The sequence below is a fragment of the Pimephales promelas genome, chromosome 3 (genome assembly GCF_988280905.1).
Source record: "Pimephales promelas chromosome 3, fPimPro1.hap1.1, whole genome shotgun sequence".
NCBI classification, from domain to species: Eukaryota; Metazoa; Chordata; class Actinopteri; order Cypriniformes; family Leuciscidae; genus Pimephales; species Pimephales promelas.
In genome coordinates, this window is record NC_142771.1 from 27,272,927 (window position 1) to 27,298,186 (window position 25,260).

At 38.2% G+C, this 25,260-nt stretch overlaps 4 protein-coding genes across 4 annotated transcripts in view; 1 reads left to right on the plus strand and 3 right to left on the minus strand.

The window, feature by feature from the left end:
* rab11fip4a (RAB11 family interacting protein 4 (class II) a) overlaps nt 1–3,028 on the minus strand; it is a 45,911-nt gene extending 42,883 nt beyond the window's left edge. Inside the window, exon 1 of the mRNA XM_039686597.2 lies at nt 2,782–3,028. Coding sequence (XP_039542531.2) covers nt 2,782–2,934 — 153 coding nt within the window. The 5' untranslated portion in view covers nt 2,935–3,028. The remainder of the gene's footprint in view (nt 1–2,781) is intronic.
* Nucleotides 3,029–4,542: 1,514 nt separating this feature from the next.
* On the minus strand, nt 4,543–8,164 carry coil (coilin p80). The gene is made up of 7 exons (XM_039686599.2): nt 7,827–8,164; nt 6,688–7,729; nt 6,015–6,104; nt 5,787–5,834; nt 5,644–5,713; nt 5,422–5,510; nt 4,543–4,737 (listed from the first exon to the last, which is right to left on the minus strand). The coding sequence occupies exons 1-7, from the start codon at nt 8,075–8,077 to the stop codon at nt 4,678–4,680; spliced, it is 1,650 nt and encodes a 549-aa protein (XP_039542533.2). The 5' UTR covers nt 8,078–8,164; the 3' UTR covers nt 4,543–4,677.
* Nucleotides 8,165–8,237: 73 nt separating this feature from the next.
* scpep1 (serine carboxypeptidase 1) lies at nt 8,238–13,825 on the plus strand. The gene is made up of 13 exons (XM_039686617.2): nt 8,238–8,416; nt 8,949–9,088; nt 9,272–9,361; nt 9,491–9,646; nt 9,722–9,796; nt 9,991–10,063; nt 10,254–10,291; nt 10,738–10,866; nt 10,983–11,076; nt 11,154–11,267; nt 11,352–11,489; nt 13,225–13,388; nt 13,560–13,825. The coding sequence occupies exons 1-13, from the start codon at nt 8,356–8,358 to the stop codon at nt 13,620–13,622; spliced, it is 1,335 nt and encodes a 444-aa protein (XP_039542551.2). The 5' UTR covers nt 8,238–8,355; the 3' UTR covers nt 13,623–13,825.
* A 714-nt stretch (nt 13,826–14,539) lies between these two features.
* On the minus strand, nt 14,540–24,774 carry engase (endo-beta-N-acetylglucosaminidase). The gene is made up of 14 exons (XM_039686596.2): nt 23,660–24,774; nt 23,279–23,355; nt 22,994–23,195; nt 22,748–22,896; nt 20,544–20,698; nt 20,301–20,449; nt 20,032–20,203; nt 19,422–19,525; nt 19,211–19,322; nt 17,998–18,182; nt 17,784–17,926; nt 17,580–17,679; nt 16,719–16,830; nt 14,540–15,002 (listed from the first exon to the last, which is right to left on the minus strand). Exons 1-14 carry the CDS (start codon nt 23,764–23,766, stop codon nt 14,604–14,606), a joined length of 2,166 nt encoding a protein of 721 aa, XP_039542530.2. The 5' UTR covers nt 23,767–24,774; the 3' UTR covers nt 14,540–14,603.
* Between the last annotated feature and the right edge of the window lie 486 nt (nt 24,775–25,260).

Sequence of the window (25,260 nt, forward strand, 5' to 3'; positions counted from 1 at the left end):
AATAAATTATGAATCCATTTCTGGTGTACACTAGATTTGGTGTGAAAAGTGTACTTACAAAAACACCATAAAAATGGATGCACGATATGTCAGCCACCATATCAGTTGCGGTCGATATATGTTCATTTTAATGTTATCGGTCCGATAAGAAAATTAAATTTGGCCAATATATTAAATCTGATAAAAAATGGATATCTTACAGCTGAGACACTTCAGAAAAATCCTCTACATTACAAAGAAAACACAACATAATTGCAAATTGTAAAACTATCATTTGAGATTTTATCATTTATATAGTTCCATTATAATTTACACCTTCAGAGGAGATTACAATACATACTGCAAGACCTGTGCAGCAGTAATGAAATGATTTGTATTTTGGTTAGTTCTGATTCTGTGTAGGGGGACCCGCGGCAAACGGACTGAGGGGGAGATCATCCACAACCCCCAGAATGGAACCCCAACCACCCCCAGAATGTCATCGGCCCGAGGGGTGACCCTGCCCCATACTTGACATGGCGCTCATTGGAGGTTAAGAAGGATTATTCTTACAGAGTCCTTCCCCTTTGTGCTCGCTATCAATTAGATAAAATCAACCCATTTGTCACCACTGCTCACTATGTTTAGCAAGTAATACAGTCGCACAACATAATGTGTTGTCTGAATATACTGTCAGAACTGGCATGGATAATTTCTGAAATCAAACGAGACGATCCGAGTGCTTAATGATCACATTAATAATCCAAAATCACTGAGATAAGAGAGCCTAAAGATACAGTAAATGGTTACAAAAACAAATAAATCTGAATCTTTTTGCCCAAAAACCTTGAGATAATACTGAACGTAAGCCTTTTCAACTTATGAAACATCAAGATTTCCTCAGATTGCTCATTTGGTTTTCATTACTGCTGTCCACTAGAGACCATAGAGACTTATTTTAAATGACAAAGAGCCTTGAGGAACCACAATTCATTATGGATTCAGTTGAATGTGTAAAGGAAGGCAATTAAATATCTTAATCTGCTGAATAAAACAGCAAGTGCCAACCAAGAATGGTTGAGCAGCACACAGAGCAGAAAAAAACTGACTATAATTTGTCATGTAAAGAAAATCCTTCTGCTGCAGTCAACTAAGAGCACCAACACTCAATCTCAAGATGTCCCCGATAAATCCATCCATCTTTTGTAAAGTTGTGTAACCTACAGCTCCAAAGCAACCTGTATGTCCTCATCTTAAACACCACCCAGCATTTACTGAAAAGCCTTTTCAGCATCAACACTGTTAAACATGATTGCCATGGTGACAGTAAAGGAAAAGGGTCCATTCTTTCATACTTAAAGCACATTCAGGGTCCAGATTCTCCAGAGTAAGGTCTAATTCATTTAAAACAAAGCACGATGGGTGACTAAACTGTCAAATACAATGTAGCCCAACTGGGCAGAATAATAGGCGTCTCTGTAAATAAGAAAACATAATGAGGATTAGCCAAACCACCTGTGATTCCCATTATGGTCTTTGTTTTGGTCATGCTCTGGCAGATAAGATGAACTGACAGATCAGCTAACCGATAAACTAAACCATCACCACGAAAAGCAGTGTCACGTTTTAATAAATAAATCTGAAAGTCGATCAGGTTATCATTATTTTGCCAGAATTTATACTTCTAGCCTACTTAATTTGAAAAAAAAAGTTCACTTGCTCTATTTTAAATTTTGTTAACATAGCGCTACAGCTGTCTGAGTGTAAACAGTCATTTTAACCAAAATACACAAACTCAGCTCAACTGATATTCAGCAGCAGCAGCAATCCTCACACAGGCCGGTGGATATTGACTGGTCACTCCGAGGAGACATGCTGTCCATTAGACAGATTTCTAGACAACAGTATTTATTGGCAGGTCTTCCAGAGGCACACACTGAGCTACACAGCTGAAGGTCAAGATCTACAATTAAGAAAGCCAGTACTGCTCATTGCTTGAGATTCTACAAACACAACATATATAACTTCATGATCAATTAAAAATGAAATTAAAGGTTATTTTGATCATCAACTAAAAATGTATAGCTTATTATACATACGAATTTCAATATCTAGTTTTTAATGTCTCCTGTATTATATTTATGTCAAGTCTCACAATGTCTTCAGTGCAACAAATAGGGAAAACCATCATGTCCTGAATTTCTTCTATGAAGCACAAAAGATATTTTGATAACCAAACAGTTTTGGTTTCCATTCCCTTCATTTTTTAGTACATACAATGGAAGTCAAAGGGAATGGAAATGTTTTAATTACCAAAATTATTTAATATCATCTTGTACGTATCAAAGACGAGTGTTGTACAGAATGACATGAGATGGGTAGCTAAATAATGATTTTGTCATTAAACTGGGCTATTGTGGGATTAATATTGTGATGTATTCCTTGTTCCTCGAATATTTTGTACAAAAATAAATAAATAAATAACAGTTGACTCTGTGTGATGGCTGATGACATCACAGTTGATGAAGGAGAGTGAAGAGACAGTTGTCTTGGTTACTTGCCGGAAGTGCAATTATTAAAATGCCAGTTAGCCTAAATAAAACTATAGCACCGTAAACATCCAGCACCAATCACAGAATAAGCCGACCTGTTTGCACAAGATCGGTGAAAGTGATTTACTAAAATATTCCCAGAGACTATAAGGTGTAACTGTAAGGTACAAAAGTGCACTGCAGCATTACATGACAAACATTTTTTGAGTCAAGAAAATGAGTGAACGATTAAGTAAATATAGGTTCTTACTTCATCTCCTTGGCCGAACTGTAGACCGAGGTCCACGAAGTGCTCAACCCGAATATATCCGTCTGCATCCTCGTCGCACACGTCGAACACTTCTTTAAGCTTTTTCAGGAATCCCAACAGCTGTTCTTGGTCGAGGAAGACATTACCGTCCATTGTTATGATGATGCGCTGTTAAACGCTTTGCATTAGAGATTGTGATGTTGTGAACGCGCTCGCCATCATCTCAGCTCGCGCGGAGCTCAGCTTCACTCAGCGCTCTGACATCATCAGCATCACTTCAGTTCAGCTGGAAGATACCATCATCTGCGCGTGCAGAGGGGTCGCGCGCTCATACTGACGTCACCTGTGATGCAGGTGTATTTAGCTCGCCTTTATTGGTTCACGCTGTTGACAAAAATGTCAACGAAACTCTGATTGGATTAAATCAATTGATTTTTTTTTTTTTTTTTTAATAATTTTGGACTGTTCCGAATCTAAAGCAGTTTCAAAACAGATACAGTTGTAGATGATCATATGTTCCTGTACTCTTGTAGCACGGCTGAATACATCAGTTCATAATAATATTCTTTCTATTTTCGTATGTAGGCTATTATATATACATGTTATTACTATCTCTGCTATTCATTACAAAACAGAACTCTGCTTTCGCATGGGCCAAACCGAGAATTTGAGACCACGCCAACAATGGCATGACAAAGAATCGAACTGTTGTATTCCAACTAAACATTTTATAATGCTTATACGCCCAGATGAAATGATTTTATTTATATTATTTAAGCTTTTTAATCTGAATGACCATCTCTGTGGTAGTTAAAAACGTTTGCTTTTACCGGTCAAGGATGATCCCTCCAGAGAGAAAACAAATGCTGCATTTAGTGTGTATTTTCCATTCAGGGAAATTGTTTTATAACAGTAGTTTATAAACCTTTAAAGTCAGACCAATTGTGATCTTTGATGTAGTTAATTGGCAGTATACTGTTTGCCTAAAAGAAAAAAAATAAATAAATAACCAGTCACAGCGACAAATTGCACCAAAAGAGCTTGCAGGAAACGTCCACTCCCATGATGCACTGAGAATGACATAACTGAGATGGTCTCCCTATGCTCTCAAAACATTTATATACACACACATACTGTATGTATATACAGTATATTATATACTGTATGTATATACAGTATGCTGAGGATTGAATGCAACAATCTTCGCATCCTAAATAACAGCAGCATCAAAAACAGTTTATGCACACAGCACAATTTAAATTTCAGAAGTATAAAATAGCTCACTTTATAATCAGACACCTCTGGTGTGTACTTCTCAGTCAGCTCTACTAGCAACTGAGCATAAATAATTATATATAATATTATTAGGATAATTTAAAAATGATTTCTATTATCATTCATCAAATCACACAGAACCTTAAAAGCTATTTCCATGCTTTTCTTTCGATAAAGAAAAAAAAGTGTGATTTTTAGTTGGTTTGTGTGATGACTTCACTTATCTTCTGTATCCATCAATCATCTTGTAATAGAATAGCATCTTTCCCTATTTTCCAAAATAGGGAAAGATGCTATTCACAGAAAGTTTACAAATAAGTAAACGAAAAAAATAAATAATATAAAAGTAATAGTAAAAAAAAAAAATAATAATAATTAATTCGCAGCGCATCGCAGTAGTTAGTAAAAACAGTCTTTGCCAAGAGATTGGCTATTTGTACTCACGGTATAAACAGACACTACCAATACTCCAATAACTATCAATACTTTAAAAACAAAAAAAGTATTTATTTAACTGACATTAAAAAAATAAATGGTTAACACAATTTCAAGACAATGAGCTGTTTCCACAAAACAGCATTAAAATAAGAAAGGTTCTCCGAACAGGTGCGTCTCAGACCATCATCCGACATTTTCCACAATGAGCCGGGGCTCCAGAAGAGAATCCCAGCGCTCAGTCAGCTGCAGTAAAGACATCAAAGACAGGCTTGTTTTAGCCTACCACAGCATACGCACTTGTACAAAGAACTGCCCTTATTCACACAACAATTAAAAGGGATAATCAGAAAGCAACAATTGTGTGGGATTGGGGGATGGGGTTACAATCCAAACTACAAAAGAGGGTTTAGAGCTTTGCAAAACAGCACTCGCATTAGCACTGTCAGGACATACACTGCATATGTTAAACATGGAGTATGCACTTTTATATTCCTTTGTGTCAAATGCATTTCCCCAGCAAGTGTAGGAACTATGATCCAAAACCTGGATTCGCTAAGTACCGTAATCGCTCTTCATGCTACAAGCTTTTTTCCCCCAATTATTACTACCGACTATCTTGCTGATATCTAAAACATCTCCCCACCAACAAAGAAGGTAAGAGCCAAAAGTTAATTTGTTCATTACAAATTACATTGGAATTTTGGTTTTTAATAAACATTCACATAATGATGTGGTTTCAGTAAACTTGCCTGTGTGTTTAGTGTTACGCCTGATCAGTACATATGCATTTACAATCCATAATAAAATATTTTAAATATAGACAAATCTTTCCCTGAATTCTGATTGGTCAATTCAATGTTCCAGCCATACTGAAATCCACTTGTGGGTGTGTGAACCTAATGTAACATTTAAGAGAGCATTCAGTACCTGTGATCCGTGTGTGACAGCATACTCCACTATCTCTGATCCATCAGGGTTCTGATATACCAGGTCAAATTTGCCAGGTTCAACTGGAGCTAAAAGACACATAACAACAATTATTTCCGTAGAAGGAAGAGTGCAATTCCAGCACGTAATAAAGCAGCTGCCAAGCTTCAGGTGTCATATTTATATAAATTAAACTGACCAAAAAAAAAGTGTTGGTTTTACCTTGAGGTTGAGAGAGCAGTTCAAGCTCCATCACGTTTGTTTGAGGGTTGAATGCAATAATCTTCCCTTCCTAAATAACAGCAACGACTGTTTTTAATGTGCACACAACACAATTCACATTATTGAGGTGAAAAACGGCTTACTTTATAGTTAGACACCTCTGGTGTGTAGTTCTCAGTCAGCTCCAAAAGCTATGAGACAGAGAGAATAATCAGTCAAAGTCAAAACTGATCACAGACCACTGGCATGTGCTCACTGAAACAAGGAAATATTATAACAACAACTGAACATAAATAATCATATATAATATTAACAGAATGATAAAAAAATCCTAAAGTGTTTCTATTATCATTCATCAAATCACATTGCACCTTAAAAGCGATTTTTTGACCCACTGCAGGAGGAGCTGCCAGCAAGGGTAAAGCTGTGTAGTCTCGTTTGGGAGCTGGTTCAGGTGGATTCTACAGATAATAGATAGATAATACATTACATTAACACATTCACAACTTATTTACATAATAAGTTATGAAATTATCATAGTTGAAAGTGTTGGTCAGGTCGTTCTGGATCTATGACAAGAATTGTGAATCTTTTTGTGTTTAATTTTCAACCTTTCCTAACCCCGGGACCCTTGATCCAAACACTCAGAAATTCTAACCTAGCCAACCAAGGGACCAACAACATAAAAAGATAGATTTTCTGAGTAACACTTTATATTAAGTGCCATGGTTTCACAGACAGGGCTTAGATTAAGCCAAAATTAAGTTCAATTAGGATGTGTTTTAAATGTCCCTAAAAAACATTACTGATGTGCATCTTGAGACAAAACAATGGCACTGCCATATTTCAAGATATGCCAGTGCAAATGTCTTTCAGTTAAACAGCTCAAACATGCCTTTTAATCTGAGAGTTAAGCCTTGTCTGTGAAACCGGACACATATACATACACATTTACATATCTTTTCCACAGAGCCCTTCTTGAAAACCCTAGATTGTGTGGTGTGGTGGAGAATTTAAATTCCATCATCTTCACATTCATCTCACCTGCAGAATAAAACTTTCATTAGTCAGAGAATCGTTCTGTTTCTGCCGTTCGAAAGGGGAGTCTTGTTTCCATGGTGTTCCCCTGGCCCTACCAAAATCTCCTCTCCAATTGCCTCGATTTGCACCTCGACCTCTGCCTCTCTCCTGACCTCTTGTGTTTCCTCGGTCTATGCCTGCTGCCTCACTAGCGCAAGGTCTCAAACCGGCAATTTTCAATCCCATTCCTTGTAGGTTTGTTTTTTTAATCACAAGCTCTATTTCACTGGCATCAGAGTCTGAGCTCTCTGCATTATCCTGGGGCTCTTTAGACACAGAAGACGAGACCGACTGAACTGAATTTTGAGTGGTTGAGGAGGGTTGACTTGCTGCTTGTGATTTCTTGCCTACAGGTTTGATTTGGCTGGATGATGACGAGGAGGAAGAAGAATCTGTGGAGCTCTCTCTACACTGAGGTGTCTGTAGTAGAAGTTTTGAGTTTGTGCAAGATGGTTTAGGTGTACCAGGAAGTGGCTGCACCGTGATGCCGCTTTTGGATATATTAACAGCACCCGAAGATGATGAATCCGATGATGTGCTTTCTTTTCGCGCAGCCACAGGGGGCTTTTTGGTTGCACCATTCTGCTTGGACTTAGGTTTTGGTGGAGGGGCCTTTTTGTGAGGTTCATCCTCACTGCTATCTGAAGCACTTGACGTTGGTTCATGATTCTTTGTACGAGTAGTTTTGTCACTGATGGCGTCAGCTGAAGTGCTTTTTCTGTTGTTTTTCGAAGAGGAGGGGCTTGCAATGTTGTTTTGAGGGGTGGCAGGTTTTGTGGCTGACTCCTTCACCTCTTTTTTCTTCTTTTTCTTCTTCTTCTTCTTGCCATTCTCTGCTGGTGCAGAGGCATTGCTATTAACATCTTCAGGCTTCTTTTTTTTACTTAGACTTTCAGAGATCTGCGTCTCATCCTCTCTCACTCTTTTCTTGGTCTTTGAGATGTGTGCTTCAGAGTTCTGGCAAGCCTCGGCACCATTACCATAAACAGGACTGCATACCTTTACCCTGTCAATGGAGATGATGAATAAACAATTATCAACATTTAAAAGCCATTTAACCTAGCAAAAACGTCCACCATATCATTATATAATACAGTTCTTACCTTATACTGTCATTGTCACGTACTATATAAATACTTTCTGTGGAAGGCAGGTAGCAATCCTCAATAAATAAATCTAAAATAGTTTTACGGCTGTAGCCAAACTTTTCCTTTATAATGCTGGAAAGATCTGCGATAACTCGGCATTTGTTCAAGTCCACCAGCAACCAACACATCCGACACTCGGGTGTCGCGGGAGGAGGATAATCAAAGTACAATCGAACCCTGACCGCATTGAGACAGGAGGTGGCCATGCCTGAACAGTATCGTGAGAATCATCAATGAGGATGATGGAATGGATGGCTCAGTGTTTTAAACGAGGGATTCAGTCACTCTGTCATACCCTCTGCTGTCCTCTACTGGTGTGGAAGAGAATAGTGGCGGTTTATTTATTTCCCTGACGTCAGCTGACTGAAGTCATATGATGCGGTTCCGTACATCACATTGCTGCTCACAGGTTTGGGTTTGAGCATTAACAGCAGCCGGTGGGTCACTGTGGAAGCCTGTTTGAGCGAGCCTGAGATCATTAACAATGGCACTGTCGTGGATTGGCATGCTGGTTGTGCTGCTGTTTTCTCTGACCTTTCACAAAGGTAACGTGATGACATATTTTTATGTGCTGTAACGTATACACTTTTAGGTATAACTTGTATATTTTTAGGCATAGTCACCCAGTTTTGGTCTTAGGGCTTGCAATTGCAGCATGAGATGATGAGATTATTAACGTTCCTAAAGTGTTTTGTAACTTTGCACAAAGTGAAAGCGAAATATGTTGCTGTTGTTTCAACTAACGCCAGTTAAGTTAATCGACCCAAGGTTTTGAACCAAGTTCCATTTTTAAAATTAAATTGTTTATAATTGTTAGTTACTATTCATAAAGTCAACTGGAATTAAATAATATTTCTGTTTGAACTATTTCAAATTTACATTAAAACGGATGGAAACAATCGTATAGCCTAAACAGAATCGAACCGGAATCGTTGAGTTACTTATCCTCCCTCCTGTTGCACATTAAAAGTCTCTTAAGAAAGTCTCTGCTTCATTTACAACTAGACATTTTTGAAGAAACTCCCAGCTCGAATAATAAATAATGTGACTTCTGTTGTTCTTATCGTCAAAAAACAGGTAGTTGTGTTCCAGTTCAAGCCAAAGAATCATGGGGATATGTGGATGTCCGTGATGGAGCACATATGTTCTGGTGGTTGTACTACGCCAACAGCTCCAGTGCCAGTTATAAAGAACTACCTCTGGTTATGTGGCTTCAGGTTAGTCACTCCAGTGACCAGTGTGATCTGTCATATATCCTCTCCATTTAGAGAATATCTCAGTGGAAGCTTTATTTATTTATTTGGATTAGAATTCATATTGCTGTTATACCTTCTCCTGTTTATCCACCCTGATTTTCATTTTCTGAAGTACATCGTCGTTCATGCTCCTGTTTATTTTAGGGAGGTCCTGGTGGATCTAGCTGTGGTTTTGGCAATTTTGAGGAAATTGGACCTCTTGATAGAGACCTGAAGCCGAGAGAAACCTCTTGGGTTGGTAAACTAATATATTGTCTTGACTCTCATATCTGCAATTAAGATTAAATTTTGTACAAAAAAAAAACACTTATTGTGGAATCTGTGAATAATTTATTGTTCATCCAAAAATATGTCTCTATGCAGGTGCAAGCTGCCAGTGTGCTATTTGTGGACAACCCAGTGGGCACCGGATACAGTTACACAGACACTGAAGATGCCCTCACCAAGGACGTTGCGATGGTAGCATCAGACATGATGGCCCTCCTCAAAAGCTTTTTCTCTCTAAAGACAGAGTTTCAAGTAAGCAAAATAAAATTGACTGAATTTGCTATTCTCTTGACATTAGTCATAGTATCTTACTTTTCTCCCCGACAGAGTATTCCCTTCTATATATTTTCGGAGTCTTACGGAGGCAAAATGGCAGCAGCTATTTCCCTCGAGCTCACAAAGGTACTGAAATGTTTGTTCTCACTTTAGGCTTCATTAGATGCAATTTTGTACAACATGCACAAGACGTTCATCAAACTATTTAAGTCTAAAAGAGGGAGAGCTTGAGTCAGAGTTGGTTCCTCAAAAGTAAATCTGGCAACTCTTCAGAATACTTGTTTTAATCTGCACTGAATGGTAATTTCCTCTCTCTTTAGGCAGTTCAAGCTGGTTCAGTTAAATGCAACTTTGCTGGGGTGGCTTTAGGAGACTCCTGGATCTCTCCTATAGGTTTGTAAAAAGCTTGTCAAGCTTCAGTCTGGTTGTGTCTTTTTATTGATGTAATTTATCACATCTCAGTTTACTAGTCATTATGCATGCACATTCATCATGATTAATAGTCCTTACTCACATGACCGCATTAACCTTCTGCGAAACCACCCCCCAAAAAAACACGTCCGATTGCTTGTTTTTCCTGCAGATTCAGTCATGACATGGGGTCCTTATCTTTACAGCACAGTGAGTAATTCACCATAACTCCTCTGCCTCCTCTTCACAGTGATTAAGCATGATTGCATTAGCATGATCAAAACATACTACTATAGTAATGATCTGACATATGCATACATTACCGTTTAAAAGTACAGTGTTGGTAAGATTTAAAAAAAATAAAGAGGTCTCATATGTTGTTCACCAAGGCTGCATTTGTAATATTGTGAAATAATATTGCAATTTAAAGTAACTGTTTTATATTTAAATATATTTTAAAACATGAATTTTCAGCATCATTACTCCAGTCTTCAGTGTCACATGATCATTGATCACATGATCATCAGTGTCTCAGAAATCATTCTAATATGATGATTTGGCCAAATTAAATGTTCACTTGCTGCTCTTCACTGTTCATAACTTGCTATTAAAGTTTTTAATGCTTCTGATGTGTGTCTGTGTCTGTGGTCTATTAGTCTCTGTTGGATGACAATGGGCTGAATGAGGTGACAAAAGCAGCAAAAGCGGTGCAGGACGCAGTAAACCAGGGCCTGTACCAAAAAGCCACTGAATTGTGGTCCATCACCGAGAACGTTGTGGAGCAGGTGAGTTGAACGTGCTCTACAGACCTTTCTGTAGCTTAGGAATAGGTTTAGGTAGAGGTTTCATAGGATTAATAAACATCATGTGATTCATTCAGTTCCTCAACCTTGTGTTACAGAACACAAATGGTGTGAACTTCTACAATATCCTCTCTCAAGACTCTGATGAGATGGTGAAGACCAGTTCAAATCAAGCCGTGGATGGATTTCTCTGTGAGACCTTCAACATGCACTGTTAGTTAAAATTTCTGTTTGTTGCATAAATGTTTTAGCCATCATTTTTTTTACAGCGTTATTGAAGCGGCGCCAGATTCGCCCTTTGCACCGTCAGTCCCTCTCTGACTTGATGAACGGGCCAATCAGACAGAAGCTTGGTGTCATACCAAAGAATGTCACATGGGGAGGTATACTTCTTTTTATGATTTACAGAGGTGTCTGTGTAAATAAAAAAACAATATGATTCTCACAAGTGAATCCTGTTTCTTCAGGACAAGCTGATGCCGTGTTTGTCAGCATGGCAGGAGATTTCATGAAGCCTGTGGTGGACATTGTGGATCTGCTTCTGGCTGCAGGTGTCAATGTCACCATCTACAATGGCCAGCTGGATCTCATCGTGGACACAATGGGTGAGGACATCAACCATTAATAAACATTTCAGAATGCCAACTCTTGACCAACAGAATTTAGACTAGCGCTTGGACCATTTAGGCCGTGTGTCCACCAAAGCGTTTTTAGCCAGCTGAAAACGCCAGACGCTCTGCGTTTTTTCCGTTGAGACGTTCCGTTGCTATGATACAGAATATCCGCAGCACAGTTTACTTGTAACTGATTTCGCAGATAATTTGTTTCATACTAAAAATGTATTTTTCATCCATTTTGTTCAGTTAGTTCTGCTGGTTGATGTAGTTGTACAGAAAGAATGTTGTGACAGTTGGTCAGTGTGGTTTAGTCCCGCCCCTCCTCTACTGTGATTGGACGGCTGGGTAAAAAGTGACAGTGATGAGCGCTGCATTTTATCGAAAGTTGAACATTTTTCAACTCTCGGCGACCAGTAAAAAACGCTGGGCGCTTCAACGTGAAAACTACTCAGCGCCTCGTTACGCTCATGGCATTTAAAAACGTGGCGCTCCCATTGAAAACAATTGGAAAAATGCTTTGGTGGACACACGGCCTTACACCTGGTAGTTGTGCATGTCACCATATATCCTCATAGGGCCATGATACACCAAGCCGATGATCGATGAGCAACTTTCGGGCTAGTTTTAGTAGCGTGTTCCACGTCGCCTCAAGTCAGGCTAGTGGCAGATCAGCTTTCTGGCCCAGACGCAACCAACATGAGGCGACTACAGTCGGCTTTCGTCATCTTGGTGTGTCACTGTCTTTATTTTTCGTTTGGGACAAATAAAGGCTGTCTACTTGTAACCGTTACTGCCGTTAACTTTAACTGCATTTTGTTTAAAGAAAAGCACAAACCAGAACAGAATGTCATAGCATGTATTTCACCCCAAACATGGGTCTTAAAGTAACATGTTAAGACCATTACATACTCACCAAACTCTGATTTATGTAGCTATCCATGACTTCTGAACAGAAGTGGTCAAACACAATGCCTTTTAATACAAGGAGTGATTGGTAACATGTCACAGCTGACCACTTGTGATCAGATCACCCTGTTAGGAAGGGGATGATAAAGCAATACTAAGTAACTGTTCAAACTTGATAATATATTTCCAAGACCCTTGTGATGGTCAACATACAATGGGTTGAATGACACGTCTGCCATAGCCTGATGTGGTCTGTATCACTTTTACTTGCACTATGTAACTTCGGATTTCGGGTAGGGACAGGAGCACAAAACGAACTACAAAATTCGACTGCTTTACGCCATACGTCACTTTCCCCCACCACTTCCTCAAAATGTCTGGCCATTGCAGACAACCCAAGTCTCCCGCAATCTCTGGAATATACTGTGCACATAACATACATAGCGAGCGCACGTCAGAGAGGGAGAGAGTGTGCCTCACGAAAGCTAGTCAACCCCTCCGTCAACAAGATATACCTCCCTGAAATGACTTCCAACCTGGGCATGTCTGCCATTGTTGATTCCAAAGCCGGTGTTGGATAAACAGCGAGCGTGTGCAAGTAGGCTGAAGCAGGCTACATTATTTACGACAGCGGTAATGGACAAATCCGCTTCTAACCTGTAGAGCGACCGCAGAGGAAAAGTTCCATGGTGTTGCCAAGATTTTTGTAATCCATTTTGCCCATAAGTTTGATATTTAGGAAGACCATTACGATTGGCTGTCATCAGGTGAGCTTTTCTGCACTGCAGTGATAATTAATTAGTTTATTTATGAGCAGGTCAGGAGTTGTGGGTGAAACAGCTGAAATGGGATGCACTCCAACACTTCAACAAGATGAAATGGACGGCACTGGAAGACCCGCAAACTGAGAGCCAAACTGGAGCTTTCTATAAGACTTATAAGAACTTTGCCTTTTACTGGATCCTCAGAGCTGGACATATGGTAAACTTTTTTGCCAAAGTCATTTTAATGTTCTAAAATCATGCAATATGTCATTCAGTTAGTTTAGCTTGGCTATAACAGCAGAAGGTTTAGTTTTACTGAAAGGAAAATGTATTTATTTTTAATCTTTTTAAGTGTATGTGAACATCTCTATCCATTACATCATCACAGATCCCATCTGACCAGGGACCAATGGCTCTACGGATGTTAAAGATGGTGACTCGGCAGGAGTGATCGATCAATCTCATTCAGATACAAACTGGCTTGTGAACCACTTTTAAACAATCAACAGTTATTTTACCAAAATCTGACACTTTCTTTTTTCCCCGCTTATTTTTCTTTTTGTTTGAGATCTTAATGTAATCATTTTACAATGCGTGTCTTGTAAAATTTGTAAATTTGAATGCGTACAAACAATAAAGTCATAATTTTTTATACAGTTTGAATTCTGAAATCGACGTGTGCTAAGAAAGAACTAACCTTAAAGTTGTTTTTACATTCCCATTTATTTGAAAAACAAACAATGTATCTGCAAGTCTTTCAAGAAAAAAGGAAACTGGAATCATCTCCATGCTTGATTTCACACACATGCATAAACAATTAAATTTCATGAAGAGATTCTGGATAAAATATCAGTATCTAATATAATCAGAAGCTACTTGATTATTTTCATGAGGCTTGGGTGACACTTATGAATAAATGTATATATGAAGAGTTCAGACGCAAAAGCCTCTAAGTGCCATTTGAAATTTTTTTCTAAAATTATCATTTTTATCAAGCTTGTATATTTAAGTTCAGTAATTTCACTTAAATGGCAATGAAGATTACCTATTAATTGCCATTTAAGTGAAATTACTGAACTTAAATATACAAGTTTGATAAAAATGACCATTCTAGAAGATAATTTCAAATGGCATTTAGAGGCTTTTGCATCTGAACTCTTCATATAGGCACTTCTAGAGCTGTGCAATAGCTAAAAAAAAACAGACCACTCTGGTCCTCACCCACTAATTTTAAAAACGGCTTTTACTATAATAAAGGATATAATTGTGCAAATCATATTTTACACATATTCCTGCTCCTTAAATTAAATATTCAGAATAAATTCAGCACCAACTCACTCACATTCTTCAGCATTTTGAATGGAAGAAAAATGTGTTTATACTATCAAAACAGCATGTCAGCTGTACAGTATTTAGTCAATAGCATTCATGTTTACGGGTTCCCTGAGGGACTGTAGCTGAGTGTGCATCTGCCCCACCTGTCCTCAGGCACTCTGAATCCTTCTCTGCTCACAGGCTCCACCACCAGCTCTATGAGACCCGAAGCAGCAGGAACCTCCAGCTTCACCACACGGTACAGGGTGGAGTAAGACCTGCCAATCAAAGTCAAGGGTCCAGGGGGAATCCGAGGGTCAGGACCACGGAGACGTCTCCAGTGTATCCGGAAATGGCGGACCTGCTGAGTGGGATATTGCCAGCGTAAGGTGGTGTTCAAAAGTACCATCAGTGTGTCTCCGGGTCCCCTCGAAGCACCCTTCCGCCGCTCCACATCATTCACGTAGATGCCTTGAACAGACTGCAGGGGTGCATGAAGAGTCTCTGCATCCATAAACTGTGCACAAAAATGCAAACAGACAATTAAGCCACTGTCATCATTATTTGTACACTTACACTATGTTCAGACATGTGTAAGACTGAAAGAAAATCATACTTCTATTCAGAGAGACTACATTAATCAGTTAAGACTTTTAAAATGTTACAAAAGATTTCTGACCATGTAACTGGAGTTTTCAAAATATATTCAAATATACTTTTTTTTTCATTTGTAATGATATTTAACAATATTCCTATTTTTACTGTATTTTTGATTAAAGGTGCAGTGTGTATTTTTAGCGACATCTAGCAGTTCGGTTGCGAGTTGCACTAAGGGTTCAGCCCACTGCTCACCCCTCTCTTTCGAAGAAGCTACGGTGGCTAAAACGGGACAAATATATCGTCGTCTGAGACAGCAGAGAATAGCCAGAGTAAGCCAAAAGTGTACCACAGTCCATTAAAAACCACATCATGGATAAAGTTTACAAAGCCATAGTCAGGTGAGGATCAAGGGTCTTAATATATAATCTAATAATAGTAATCAGTTAATTGTCTCACGAACATAACCAGCACATTTCTCCCCACATAGCAAACCCACAAATACAGCAAGGGAGAAGAACCACAGGAAACTGTGCAACTATATATTTTTCTAACAGGGTAGTAAAAGTTTAGCTGGTTAAATATGAGCTGTTACTGTGGCTGAACTGGTTAAAGGAGTAGTTAAAAAAAAAAACTTTTGCTAATAATTTACACCCCCCCCCCCCCCCCATGTCATCCAAGATGTCCATGTCTTTCTTTCTTTAGTCGAAAAGTAATTAAGGTTTTTGATGAAAACATTCCAGGATTTTCTCCATATTATGCACTTTACTTCAACGGTTCAAGTTTCAAATGAGAGTTTCAATGCAGCTCCAAAGGGCTTTAAACGACACCAGGCGATGAATAAGGGTCGTATCTAGCGAAACGATCGCTCATTTAAAAAATAAATAAACAAGTTTACATTTTATAAGCACAAATGCCCGATTTACTCTGTTTTGTGATGAGCGTTCGAGACTCTCCTGTTCAAACTCGTTCATCAAAATGAACAAATCTTTTTTCGAGTCATGACTCGAAGGGTCCTAGATAAGACCCTTATTCATCGTCTGGTGTCGTTTAAAGCCCTTTGAAGCTGCACTGAAACTCTCATTTGGACCTTAAACCGTTTGGTTCCCAATGAAGTCCATTATATGGAGAAATCCTGGAATGTTTTCATCAAAAACCTTAATTTCTTTTCAACTGACATGCGGGTGAGTAAATTATCAGAAAAAGTTTTTTTAAAAAGTGAACTACTCCTTTAAAGCGTAAAGTCTTGTTTAAACTCAATGTGTCCGCATGAACCCAAAGGTGCGCACAGCAAAAATGACATGATTGTAACAACACGCGGGTCTCCGCATCCCCATATTTTTACATTTAGATTTACATTTGCTCATTTACTTATTCAATCTTAAAAACACTAATAATTTATTAACAGTTAAAAAGTCTAAAATGTAGTAAAAATTCACTTCAAATTCAGCATTTAATACTGATTTAAGCTCAAAGCATTTTGTTTTTAAACTAATTGGATATATAGACTTTTAAAATGATTGAATTTATTGTGAATCACAGACCTTTCATCACTCATAAAATCGTGAAAACCGCTTTTATAACAACCCATGATGCGTAACATGTTCTGTGTGTGGTTTGTCCATGTGTATCTCACCATAATCTCTCCAATCCTGCAGTTAAAGGAGACGTCTTCATCTCCTTCATCTCGGGAAACACGAATACACACTTCTCGCAATGAGCATCCATTCGTTTTCAACAGGAAACATCTACGCATGAAACGACATCGAGTTTTATTAGAAAAAAAAAAGAGTTTCAGATGTTTATGACCAAAACTTTTTTGATTTTAAAGCAAGGGTCAGCAACCTCTGGCAGGCCAGTGAATAATCACCAGATAATCACAATGATGGTGATGCGCAAGTACAACATCCACATCACATGTGCAGTACATACTGTGAGGTTTATAAGAGTTACACTGGAAATCTGTTATCCAAAGTCTAATTTAAACAAAGTTTTAGGATTTTGAGAAATCTAAAAAAGTTGAAAAGAAAAACTGCTTCAGAACTATTAAAGATTATGCATTATTTGTATGAGAGATGTATGATGTATTTATTTAAAGCTGCAGTCCGCATTTTTTCCTCTTTGTCGCCATCTCTGTTCGAAATCTGCAATTGCAGTCATTCCCAGAATTATCAACTTTACGCGAGTTGTACTTCGACACGACACAGCATGGATGAACACAATGTTTAAGGAAACTTGTGATGTAATGACGCAAAGATATGCTCGAATCTCCCGCGGAAATCCACCAGTACCACTGGAATTAAAAACAGTGGCTGGTTATGCATTCTCAAATATGTATTTTGGATCATTTTTAAACCAAAAAAAAAAGCTACGGACTGCAGCTATAATTATATGTATATATAATTGGTGGTTATATCCTGATTAACTGGGACAATAAGAAAAAGCCATTTCATGATAAAAAGGTTGCCGACCCCTGCTTTAAACGGTTGACTCTCACTTGGTAATCCAGCCCTCCGAAGTCCACCGACCACAATTCTGAACAAACTGCTCCACCAACTGATTATCCTCTGCTAACGCTTCAGGAAAGACACTGCTAGCTGAACACACACCCAATAAAGTAGATTAATATTACACATTCTTATCATGACAGCTTACAGAAACTCTTAGAGATCTGAAGGCGGCAGCATAAAAGACCACTAACATGCAATTTCCTCCATCCCATTGAAAGTGCACAGGGGAACATCTATTGTTTTAAGCTCCAAGGACACCTTTACTCCCACAGGTGGCTTGTAGACAAAAGAGACAAATGTCCTGGCGACCAAGGGGACATGGAGAGAAAATATCCTACAAAGGGGCAAAAAGAAGGTGTTTGATTGAAGCTTTTTGTACTCCCTGAAAATCTAAACCTCCAGTACCTTGCACAGACTTCAGGAAGTCCTGATGGAATCATGCCCTCCACCATCAGAGAGTTGCCACCAATCCAAGCGTCCTTTGAGCAGCCACGGGTTCTCAGCCAGCCCCCATTCTCCATGTTCTCAGAGAGGTACAGAGGCTGGATCTCCTGAGCATGCAGATTGAACCAGCTTCTCTCCATCTCCACCTACATCATCCGTCCAATAGTCAGAAATTACTATGGACGTATCGATATTTAACAGAATGTCCTATACCATTTTAACTAAAAAAATTCAAAAATAAATTAAAACCGATTTAAATGCTACAAGTGAATTTTGGCATCACTTGATAAAGTATGGTATATTCATTTTGAGATCTCCTAAAGATTACATTTAACAGTGCTATTGAATTTGAAGTATTTTAAGGCCTGGTTTCACAGACCACGACGCATGCGCAAGAACTGAGAAGATGAGAGAAGCTTGTAAACAGACTTCCTACATCATCTTCTCAGTTCTCGTGTATACGTCGTGGCGCTCTCATGAACTCACGTCAGAGGCCCACACAAAAGAAAATGAATAGTTGTTATTTTTGCACACAAAAGTATTCTCATCGCTTGATCAACTTAAGGTTGAGCCACTGTATTCACTTGTACTATTTTAATGTCTTTAATAGTTTTCTGGGCCGGTAGATACCTAGAAGCCTATGAGCGCTCTTAGATATCATCAAAAATATCTTCATATGTGTTCCGAAGATGAACGCAAGTCTTACGGGTTTGAACAACATGAGGGTGAGTAATTACTGACAGAATTTAGATTTTTGGGTGAACTAACCCTTTAAGCCAGGATTAGACCTTAGTTCAATTAAGACATTTGAGTAGATTTTATAAAAGTGCCTTAGAAAAAAATATGCATGACATAATTCCAGATCAGTACAAGTTGCTTTCAGTTAAAACAGCTCAAACATGCATTTTAGTCTGGGACTAGGCTTAAGCCTTGTCTGTAAAACTGGGGGAAAAAAGATTAACTTGATTAACTTTAAGTGATGGTTAGATGATGGCAAAGGCAATCTAAATGTAAAATAGACATGAACAAGTACATTTCCAATATCTACTGACACCAATAAATTTCAAAAATATATAGCCGATATGCAACCAATAATTGTGAGTTTAGCATTCAAGTTTTATGAAGTCTCATCACGGTAAGCCAGCTTAGTGTGATTGTGTGTAGTGTACTGTACCTCTCCTCTCCAGTACAGGCTCTTTCCAAAGCCCTGACAAAATGAGGAGATGAAAGGAAGACTGGACGAGAGCCGGTGGATATAAAGAAACTCAGACAGCAAGCTCCAAAACCTAAGAAAAGTGGTCAGAAAATACACATCAGTGAAGCTTGTGCATGTGTGTGTCACAGAACAGCAAGCGCACTGTGATTAGTTCAATAAATTAGCATACTTGTCCTGGTTTTGCCGAAAATCTGCCTTTTCGTGGATTTCATAGACCCAACCAGGAGCAAAGATGGCTGTTGAAAGGTCATACTTGCGAATCAGTTCCAGAGCCTAATGAAAAACAAAATGACAAGATTGCTTATTTATGTATACCCTTAAGCCAAAAACACTGAGAATGATGGATGTACACTACTGTTCAAAAGTTTGGAGTCAGTAAGAGTCAGTTCTATTCAACTTTGTTTATCAAAGGATCCTGAAAAATGTTCACAAAAATATTAAGCAGCAGGACGGTTTTCAACATTGATAATAACAAGACATTTTTCTTGAGCAGCAAATCATATTAGACTGATTTCTGAAGGATCATGTGACACGGAAGTCTGGAATAATGATGCTGAAAATTACATTAAATAAATAAAAATAAAAAAATACTACAATGGATGTTTTTTTTAAGTGTAATAATATATCACAATATTCCTGTTTTTAACTGTATTTTTGTATTAGTGAGCATATCTCACTTCTTTCGAAGACTTCTTTCGAAAACAAAAAATCTTCACGACCCCAAACTTCTGAATGGTAGCGTACATTTTTTTTTTTTAAAGTATAACGTTTTCACTGACTTTATTCGTCTCAAATTTTCCTCCTATCACCTTCCCTCTTGCAAACACATCAACGCCAACATAGATGTCAGCAAAGCGGCCTTGAGCGGCAGAGTAGGACTTCATCCTCTCCAGACTCTGCTCTGTCCAGTTGTAGTTAGTGAATATTCCATCACAGGCATCAAAAAACATTCTGATAGGATGACAAAAGGAAGCTGGTGGCATAACTGGAACAAACTCTACCATATAAATCTCACAGACCTGAATAAGCCCTCAAGACCATCACTTGCCTGTTGTCATCATTGAGTTCGTTCTGCCAATTAAGTGTGCCGTTCTTCAGTACGCTGTCATACCAGATCACCACACTGCCAGGGACGCGCTCATGCATCTGGTCAGTGAGATAGCGCAGAAAGTGACCAGTGTTCTTCACTGCAGTCTCCTGAGGAGTCAGTCAAATTCGAGGTAAAGTTTTAGACATTATGTCAACAAAGTGACCATATAATCCTCCAATCAGATATGCCTTGTTTACTCACACTCAGCTCATTTTCTATGTTAATGAGCCAGCCATCGAAGCCGTAGAAGTGGGAAATTTGAACCAACTTATCAGCAGCTGAGCGGTAACTCTCCTCATCTGCAAGGAAGGCCTCACATATCTTGGCTCCATCTGTCCACTCTGTGATGAATGTGCCTTTAAGGAGAATTTCAAAACATCCTTTCTGTTTAAACTTGTCTATAAATTTCTTTCTTTCTGTGTTTAATGACATTACTTTCAATACAATAAATACAATATTTATATTTAATATTTATATATAAACAATATGAATGTTAGCCAGAGGAGAACTGGCCCCCGACTGAGCCTGGGTTCTCCCAAGGTTTTTTTCTCCATCCAATCTGATTGAGTTTTGGTTCCTTGCCACTGTTGCCTTGCTCTTGGCTTGCTTAGTTGGGGATATTTAATATTTAACAATATTATTGATCTGTGTTGTACTACTTTCATGTTATCACTGTGAAGCTGCTTTGATACAATCTGTATTGTGAAAAGCGCTATATAAATAAATGTGACTTGACTTGACTTTCATCATTTACTCACTCTCATGTCATTGCAAACTAATAGATTTTCTTCCTTGGAGCACAAAAGCAGACACTTTGTAGAAAGTCCAGGCAGCTTTTGTCCAATGCCATTACACTGAGACCACTGCTATCAACCTGCTACTATAAAAGTATAGTCAGAACGTCTATATGACTTGTGTGCTATATTATGCGTATAAGAGCTTTTTGAAGCATACTGAAATTTAACTCATTATTCCTCACACAAAGCTGTCATATAATAATTTAACTATAAAGACCATTTCCCAAGCTCAAGGTCATAATATTATGGTTTTAAAAGACTTTGAATATAGTGCACAGGTCATATGGACTATGTTTGTGGTGCTGTTTTGTCCTTTTAGGGTGCTTGACAGCCACAGGTCACCATCTGCTGTCAATTGTATGGAAAAGAGCAGCTTGGACATTCTGCTAAATTTCTCCTTTTGTGCTACACAGAAAAAAGCATAAATTTATGGTTTAGAACAGCATCCGGTTAAAGGAATAGTTCCCCTCAAAATGAAAATTCTGTCAATATTTACTCACCCTCAAGTTAATTCAAACCTGTACTGTATGAATTTCTTTCTTCTGCTGAACACAAAGGAAGATGTTTTGAAGAATGTCGGTAACCAGACAGTTGATGTACCCCATTGACTTCCATATAATGGAGGGAAAAAAATGGGGTACATCAACTGTTTGGTTATCAACATTCTTCAAAATATCTTCCTTTGTGTTCAGCAGAAGAAAAAAATTCATGCAGGTTTGGAACAACTTGAGGGTAAGTAAATGTTGACAAAATTTTCATTTTTTGGTGAAGAGTCAGAAATGAAGAGTCAGAAAAAACATTACATTCAGCCCTGAGCCCTCACACATAAGTATTCTTTTAAAGTATATTATTTCTGTATTTCTTTTTGCTAAAATGTGCAAAAGTGTAATTATTTTTCACAACAATATTCTTTTTACAGCAAGGCTAATATGTTTGATGGGCCATTTACACAACACCGTTTTCAACTAAACGGATTCGTTTTGACTGTTCATTTACACAACAGTGGCATTTTGGGGGTCTGAAAACACAAGCTTACTTGCAAAAAAAAGGTTACAAAGTGCAAGTTTTTTAAAACAATACCGCTATCGTCTCTGTCTAAACGACAAAATTGCCACTTTGTGAAAAGAGTGAAATCAAGCGCTTGCGTATTACGTGTTCGGTCTATAAGCTCATAGTGTTTCCCACCAACTACTGGCCTGGCATGAATAATAGTGTTTTTAGTCGCTTTCACACGGATCCATGTAAACAGGGATTTTTTTTATTTTAAACAAAAAGGAAAAACCTTTCAATTTTTAGTACATGGTTGTCGTGTAAACGTCCTGTAAAAGGCCGTTCACACCAACAACGTTAACTATAACGATAACTATATTACAGTTCACACCAGCGTACGAAACATGCTTATCTGTCACTCTAAATGCTCGAGCTCTAGGATTGATACTGATTGGGTGTCAATGTTTAAAATCGTTCATCAGCTGAATAAAATCGTTCTGAAAGTGATTCCAACGATATCCTTTCTCTGTGCCATTATCTTTACAGCTGTGGTGTGAACATAAACAGGCCTTAGGACTGTGACTTTAACCCATAAACTGAACCCACCAAGAGACTCACCAATAGAGAGCACTCCATGCTTATGTGCTGCATTCGTCCAAACAGCAGGAGGAATGGTTGTCATCTGATGACTGAAGTAGTTGAAGATGTCAATATACTCCCAGTGATAGAAGGCATATGGCATATCCACCTCTGTGCCTTGAATAAACCTCGGCAGAAAGAACAGGACCATGAAGATACTGAAGACTGGCTAAAAATGGCTTACTGTGTTTGAAAATCAGGCTAATATCAAACTCTGAGTTGTACCTGTCCTCCCGGTAGCCACCCATCATGTCATGGGACACCAATGTACGCCTAGGGCAGCTGTCCAGTGAAGGAAACCTGCTAGCCAGGGGCACAGTGGCCACATTAAATGGACTTGCTTCCTTCCTTGTCCATGATAACAGCTCATCAAGAGACTTCAGACTGCAGCTGATGGGCTCAGTTGTGTCAGGATCATAGTGGATTGCTGGACCAGAGAAAATGAAGGCCCTGTAAGATCAATAATCTACTTAAAAGAATAACACACAGCATATAATATGCATTAAATACCTGGCAACGGGGATGGCTTGTCATTTACGACTTCATGAACACTTTGATCGCCTGGTTGATCGAGGCAAGACTCAGAGCTGAATAAACAACCAAAGAGAAGAACATGTCGTTATATGGGATGCTATGTATAGACCATTTTTTAGATCATAAAAGCTGGGATAAATTACAACTAACACAACCTTTAAAAGTGAATCAAAAAGTTAAACAAACATATTTAAGATGTTTTCTTTAAAGAAAACAGTTACAAACTGACACAGGAAGTGTTTCTGGACCAGTGTTGTTTACATCTTGCAAAATGGTCTTAAAATGCTGCTTTGAATCACATGGTCTTCAGGTACAATGCAGAAAATGGATTAATCATAACTAGGCAGGCTAAATTACCTGATCTCATCCGTTTTAGGAATCTTACTGCTTGTGCTTGTTGTGTCGTCCCTCTTTCGTTTCCGGGATGTCATTTTATCTTTGTCTTTTGTAGAAACACTTTCCATATACAACAACGTCAACAGTTAGTTTACAGATAAAAGTGATTTGAAGCAATAATACACCTCTCAGATAGACTTTTAGAAAGCAGAAAGAACAGCCTTCTTCCGCCTGAGTTCTGGTTGGCTGAATAAGTACGTGTACGTAAAAAGGTTGCTTTAAATCTCCAACAGAGGGCAGTAGACTAGACGAATAAATGACTGGTGTATGAACTGTTTATCAACACATATTTCTCATGTTTATTATTTTAAGCACTCATAAAAAGCCATAAAGTCATTTTTAAACAGCATTGCGCATTTCCAGCCATCTTACCTGCACTGCACATAAAAAAAGATAAACAAACCAGCCACTGAAGTGATCATTTGAGACTCGAAAGTACATAGTGACAATAAACAAGACGAGAAGTAGCCTACAACTGTGATTCATGGAAACATTTTAGAATAAATAAATATTAAAATATTAAGTATTCATCTGTGTAAATCTGAATTAGAGAGGAGCAAAAATGTATTAAGAATAATTCAGACTTTTTGTCTTCATTCAGAATGCAATAGTAGGCTACAACACCTCTCATGTCCATTCTCTTTTTGTAGAATAATCATCCAGAACATTTGTTGGCAGAATGATTCTCTTCTGGGGTTTTTTCTCTTTCAGTAGTCAGTGGCCCGCAAGTCTGAATCGAGTGCTTTTAACAGGATAGAATGCCATGGAAATCTGGAAGCTTTATTTTTGTTAACACAGATTGAAATGTGGCCTTTAATGTAGTAAACATTTTTTTTTTCCCTGACAGCAGGTTTTGGTATAGAAAAAGTTTATAAATCCACGTTATAAGACCAGTACAATATCACCAATCAAATGTTTTAGCAACACATCAAATGCTTGTGCACTCACATTAAATATTCATCTATTTACTTCTGGCAAGTTAGATACCCACGTTTCATTCTTTCTGCAAACATTCAAACAGAGAAACTGTCAAGCCAAAATGTGTATTGTCAACCCTATCTTTTCCTGTCATTCTTTTCCTTTTCCCCTTTGCTTTAGTAGCTATATGCTTCCATAATAGGTCATTGTGGTCCAGAAACAAAAAGAAGAAGAAAATAATAATAATTATATATATATATATATATATATATATATATATACATACATACATCATATAATATAGACATTTCACTTCAAATTCTGATGTAATAATTCTGAAATAAGCAAAATATGCATTAAACATTTGTATACTGTGCACATGTTCGTATTTATGGCCTACATTAAGTCTGTTTGGCACTCAGAGAGAGCATTGGGCTTTGTGTTTTTTGTTTTACACTACAGCATGGATCAATCCTCTGCAGCCCCCCAGGGTAATTTTAGTGGCCAGTCCTATTCCCGCCAGAATGGCTCAGAACAACCTTCAATGTTCTGGCAATGAAAAGGTACAACAAAACTGGCTACAGAGACTATAAATGATCCTTTCTGACATTATAAATTAATGAACAGTACCTAAATGTTTAATC